At 40.2% G+C, this 5,666-nt stretch overlaps 1 protein-coding gene across 1 annotated transcript in view; it reads right to left on the bottom strand.

The window, feature by feature from the left end:
- The window catches only part of Ogt (O-linked N-acetylglucosamine (GlcNAc) transferase), a 40,669-nt gene that overhangs the window by 4,389 nt on the left and 30,614 nt on the right, over window positions 1-5,666 (bottom strand). Inside the window, exons 17-21 of the mRNA XM_031365852.1 lie at window positions 5,502-5,666; window positions 5,272-5,388; window positions 4,999-5,169; window positions 2,417-2,579; window positions 400-412 (exon numbers count right to left, since the gene is read on the bottom strand). The exon at window positions 5,502-5,666 is cut by the window's right edge and continues 4 nt beyond it. Coding sequence (XP_031221712.1) covers window positions 400-412; window positions 2,417-2,579; window positions 4,999-5,169; window positions 5,272-5,388; window positions 5,502-5,666 — 629 coding nt within the window. The remainder of the gene's footprint in view (window positions 1-399; window positions 413-2,416; window positions 2,580-4,998; window positions 5,170-5,271; window positions 5,389-5,501) is intronic.

Here is a 5,666-nt window from a genome sequence, read left to right as displayed (position 1 = left end):
CTAAAATCCTTCTACTTCACTTTATTCTTTAGACTTGGGTTCTTGGGATGGAGTCCTATTGGGAGAGCTTGCCCAGCACTCACAAAGCCCTTTGTTTGCTCCCTAACACCACATGATCTGGCATTGTGGCACACACCTATAATCCTGACAGAGCTCAATCAGGTGATTTCTATATTCAAGGAGACCCTGTCTCAAACAAGTAAAGAAATCTGCTTGGGACCTATGGCTTTCCTTCAAAACAATGTTCAAGTTTTTCTTTTTCTCTTAGCTGTCCCCAGAGTGTTTGAAGACAGAGAAAAGAATATTAGAAGACAAAAGCTAACTTACTAAGTGGTACAATTTGAGGTAACTATATGTGGCAGGAACTAAAATATAGGCAGTGATCTTCATTAAAGATGGGAATTTGGGGTGTCTTTGTTTACTTTGTTAATTTACATGTTGAAAAATCTTTCAAAACTTCTCTGTGTGTGTGTGTCTGTGTGCATCATTTTTACCCTCCATTACTCACCCCTCCCTTTTTGCTGACTTCTCCTAACTTCATGTATATTGTTATTATGCAGGGACTTCCTGCATAAGAATAGAGAAGTGGGGGCTGGAGAGATGGCTCAGTGGTTAAGAGCACTGATTGCTCTTCCAGAAGTCCTGAGTTCAAATCCCAGCAACCACATGGTGGCTCACAACCATCTGTAATAAGATCGGATGCCCTCTTCTGGTGTGTCTGAAGACAGCTATAATACACTCACATACTTTAAATAAATATTAAAAAAAAAAAAAAGAATGGAGAAGTGATAAACTGGGGTGTGGGTAAATTACTACAGAAAATGACTCTCCATCTCCCAGTAGTGATTATTGGCAATAGTTCCTAAGGGAGAGGTGGGGCTGTGTAAGCTTCTCCCATGTTTTTGTTTTAAAGGAACAGGGTCTCATTAAGTTTGCCAGGCTGGCCACAAACTCGGGGACTCAAGCAATTCTATCTCAACTCCCAGCATCAATACTGTAACTCCAGTTCCAAGGGATCCAATGTCCTTTTCTGTCCTTCATGGGTACCAAGTATACACGTGGTACACCAACATGCATTCACATTGACAGCTCTTCCTGAAGACCTGGGTTTAATTCCTAGCACCCACATGGCAGCTTACAGTGTAAACTCCTGTTCCCGGCATCTCACACTCTCACACAGACATACACACAGGCAAAACAACAATACACATAAAATTAAATAAATCTTTTTGTAAATTTTTCAAAAATTTGTTGATGTCTGGACAGAACACTTTGAATAAATAAATGCTTGGAGCCAGGTGGGATGATGCATACCCTAGGATAGCCAAGACTATGTAGAAATACTCTTTCTCTAAAAATGAAAATAAACACAACAAAAGACTAGCGACAGGGGCTGGAAAGATAGGCAGTGGTAAAGAGCACTGACTGCTCTTCCAGAGGTCCTGAGTTCAATTCCCAGCAACCACATGGTGGCTCACAACCATCAGTAATGGGATCTAATGCCCTCTTCTAGATTTATCTGAAGACAGGGACAATGTATTCACATACATAAAATAAATAAATCTTAAAAAAAAAAAAAAAAAAAAAAAAAAAAAAGACTGGGGACAAAGCTCACCAGTACAAAGCTTGTCTATTTTGTATCACACCCTGAGCTTGATCCACCAACACGGGGGGAAAATAAAACAACATTAGACGGTGAAGTACAATGAAATGGCTGTGGACATAGCTCAGTTGGTACAGCTACTTGCCTGGCATGAAGGGACTCCTACTTGCCTGGATTAATTCCGAGCACTTGGGAGTTAGAGGTAGAATAAATACAAGTTCAGAGTTACCCTCTGCTATGTACTGCTATGTAATAAGGCCAGCCTGGGATACATGCGACCTTATCTCAAAAACAACAATTCACAAAACAAAGAAACAAAAGCCAGGCAGTGGTGGCACACACCTTTAATCCTAGCACTTGGGAGGCAGAGACAGGTAGATTTCTGAGTTCGAGGCCAGCCTGGTCTACAAGAGTGAGTTCCAGGACAGCCAGGGCTATACAGAGAAACCCTGATTCAAAAACCCAAAAAACAACAATACAAGTAACATAGAGACTGAGTTGGTTGTATTTATGCATTTAGGATACACATGAATAAAAGAACACACAGCAACACCAACAACAATAACTACTACTAAAGAATAAAAGCAACAACTACTAAAGAAAAAGCCATGAATTTGAAAGAGAAAAGGGAGTATGCATGGGAGGGTTTGAAAGGAAGAAAAGGGGAAATAATACTATAAATCCTAAAAAATAAAAAATTAACAACCCTTGAAGATGAGAAATGAGTACAACTGTCCATAAACAAAATAGGGGGGGTTAGCAAGATAGCCCATATAATCTTTACTCGTCAATGGGCATTAATAATACATCTACACATACTCACATTTGCCCACATCTGTAGGGTAGAAGGGTCAATTTTATATAACTGATTAAAGTTACAGTACACAATGGCATCTTCAGGTAGCCCATACTGGGAACGGGTGGTTACAATAATGGTACGGGGAACTTCCTCTCCAGTTGCAGCCTTATTATTGATCTAGAATAATGAAAAGAACACGATGATTATAAATTTAGAGTTAACACAGGTTAAGGGAATTGTAGATGTAGTTTAGCTGGTATAGGGCTTCCCAAGCATACAAAGGGCCCTGGTTTTGAGTCAAGTACTGCATAAAACAAGGCATGGTGGTATACTCACATATAATTCTAGCACTCAGGACATAGGTGCAGGAGGAACCAAAAATCAATGTTTGAAGCCAGCCTGGGTTATATGAGAACCCCACCCAACAGAAGCCTTTCCAAAAAGGGGGGGACAGGCCAAGGGATGGGGTTATATTTATATAGCAGAGTACTTATCTAGAATGTATAATGTCCTGGGCTTGATCCAACACACACACACACACACACAAACACTCTCTCTCTCTCCTCTTCTTTTCCTCTCTCTCTCTCTTCCTCTCCTCACCCAACATACACACTCACTCTCTCTCTCCTCCTCCTCCTCCGTCTCTGTCCTTGTCCCTGTCCCTCTCCCTCTCAATATAAATGGTCACAATTCCCAAGTGCTAGGATTACAGTAGTGTGTCACTATGCAAGGCTTGGCCTTTTTTTTGTCTTGTTTTGTTTAAGATAGGGTCTCAAGTAACTTTGGGTGGCCTGGAACTTGCAATATAGTCCAGTGTGGCCTCAAATTTGCAGGCAAGTAGGTCTTTTATGACCTTGATGTTAGCCTGGCCTAACATTTTATTTAGATAGATGGGTGGATGGAAGGATGTAAAAAGGCTATATCAATATTTTGATTTAGGAGGAACTAAATGCCTTAAGAAAATTCTTGGGCTCAGCGGGTAAGAGCACTGACTGCTCTTCCAAAGGTCATGAATTCAAATCCCAGCAACCATGGTGGCTCACAACCATCTGTAATCAGATCTGATACCCTCTTCTGTGTACTCATTTATAATAATAAATAAATCTTAAAAAGAAAAGAAAAGAAAATTCTTGCTTTAGTCGAGAAACTGAAAAGGCAGGAGAGCTGCCAAGCCTTAGAATAGCCTGGGCTAGGGCTGGAGAGCTGGCTCAGCGGTTAAGAGCACTGACTGCGCTTCAATTCTCAGCAACCGCATGGTGGCTCACAACCATCTGTAATGGATCTGACACTGTCTTCTGGTGTGTCTGAAGACAGCTACAGTGTATTTACATATGACAAATAAATCTTTGGACTGGAGGGAGCAGAGGTCCTGAGTTCAATCCCCGGCAATCACATGATGGCTCACAACCATCTGTACAGCTACAGTGTACTCATATACATAAAATAAATAAATCGTTTTTTAGAAAAAGAATAGCCTAGGCTAAAAAAACATATCCTATCTCAAAAAAAAAAAAAAAAAAAAAAAAAAAAAAAAAAAGGGCTGGTGATAGTAGCCCTTAATCCCAGATTTTGGGAGGCAGAGGCAGGCAGGCAGAGTTCATAGAGTTCCAGGACAGCTAGGGCTACTCAAGATAAACTTTGTCTCAAAAAACAACCAGAAATAATTAAAATCCTATAACCAATAGTAAGCTTTTACGTTTTATCCTGTTCATGGATAAAATGGCCTCCTCCAAATCATACTCACTCTCCCAGGTAAATCTCCAAAGGGCCTCTTCTCCTAAGACTCTCCAGGTGACTCCAACTATAGTCTTTATTGGAAAATCCCATACTTTTGTCACATGAGTATGGACATTTCAATTAAATTGCTAACACCATAGAGGTCTAAGATTCCTACGCTTTTACACTCTTACTGATAGAGATATGTATATTTACCTAATCAAGAATATAATATATATTCAAGGAATATATACTATATTATAGTGGTTAAGACATGAGCTCTAGCCGGGCATTGGTGGTGCATGCCTTTAATCCCAGCACTTGGGAGGCAGAGGCAGGTGGATTTCTGAGTTCAAGGCCAGCCTGGTCTACAGAGTGAGTTCCAGGACAGCCAGGGCTACACAAGAGAAACCCAAAACAAAACAAAACAAAACACATGAGCTCTATTGCTGAAAGATACAAATACAAGGAATTACACTGTATTGAGCTAAATATAATATGTCCCCAATCCTACAAAAGCACAGCAAGCAGGTACCAATGAGTACAGAAAAAGAGACTAGAGATTAATACAGAAACTGGTGACTTTAAGATCTGAACTGAAAGGCTGTGCAGGATTTGGCCAGGGAAAGGTTAAGTTTACAGAAGCAAAACCTATATGGTGCCTAAAGAGAGGAATGGCACAGACAGGCAAAAACAAAATATTAGCACATTATGTGCTTACAAGGGAACCTGATGGCTGAAGCCAGATGAGTTTTAAAACCAGACACAGCTACAAGAGCCAGGACGCAATGAGCTCATCTCTTACTCTGTAAAATGGAGTGGCCATAAGACTTAAAGGAAAGGATGTCATGTATGTGATGCATAATTACAGTCCTTTTACCTGTGTAGTCGCCAGTCCATTGCTAATACTGAATCCGTTAATTGTTATCTGAATCTGTCCTCTATTAATCATTTCAATTACTGCTTCTGCAATCGTATTCATAGGAATAACAGGCATATTAAGAGCTGTGTTACTGCTGTCTGCATTGTCACCTCCATCAGGACATTTCATCTGAAAAATAAAAAAAAAAAAATCAACAAGACAAAAATACACTATAAGAAAAAAATCACAAATTCAGTTTGCTTCAGTGACAAATGCTGACTAGGTTCTGACCTTGACAATCTTCACATCGGGTAGACTATCAAGAAAGGCTTTGAGATCGATGCCATTTAGAACTATCCGATTGTCATAAATGTGCCCATTGGATTTAAAATCGATGACTGCTTTTTTCTAATGGAAAAAAATTCAGATATCTCCTTTTAGTAAACATGCATCCGGACAACAACAAAGGGAGAAACACACACAGTTCCATGGATTTCCTCATCCCATTGTTTTCTGCCTACCTTCAGGTGAGGGAACATATTAGCATGATCACCAATAAAGAAAGTATGGGGCATATAAGCCAATTTCTCAGAATACTGCTCTGCAACTTCAGCTGGGGAAGTTTCCTGATCAGTGATGATGTAATCCATGAACAGTGCACCACTAGTCCCAGGGTAGCCCAGCCA

This window comes from Mastomys coucha, chromosome X (genome assembly GCF_008632895.1).
Source record: "Mastomys coucha isolate ucsf_1 chromosome X, UCSF_Mcou_1, whole genome shotgun sequence".
In the NCBI taxonomy this organism is placed as follows: Eukaryota; Metazoa; Chordata; class Mammalia; order Rodentia; family Muridae; genus Mastomys; species Mastomys coucha.
This window is presented reverse-complemented; position numbering and strand designations above follow the sequence as displayed.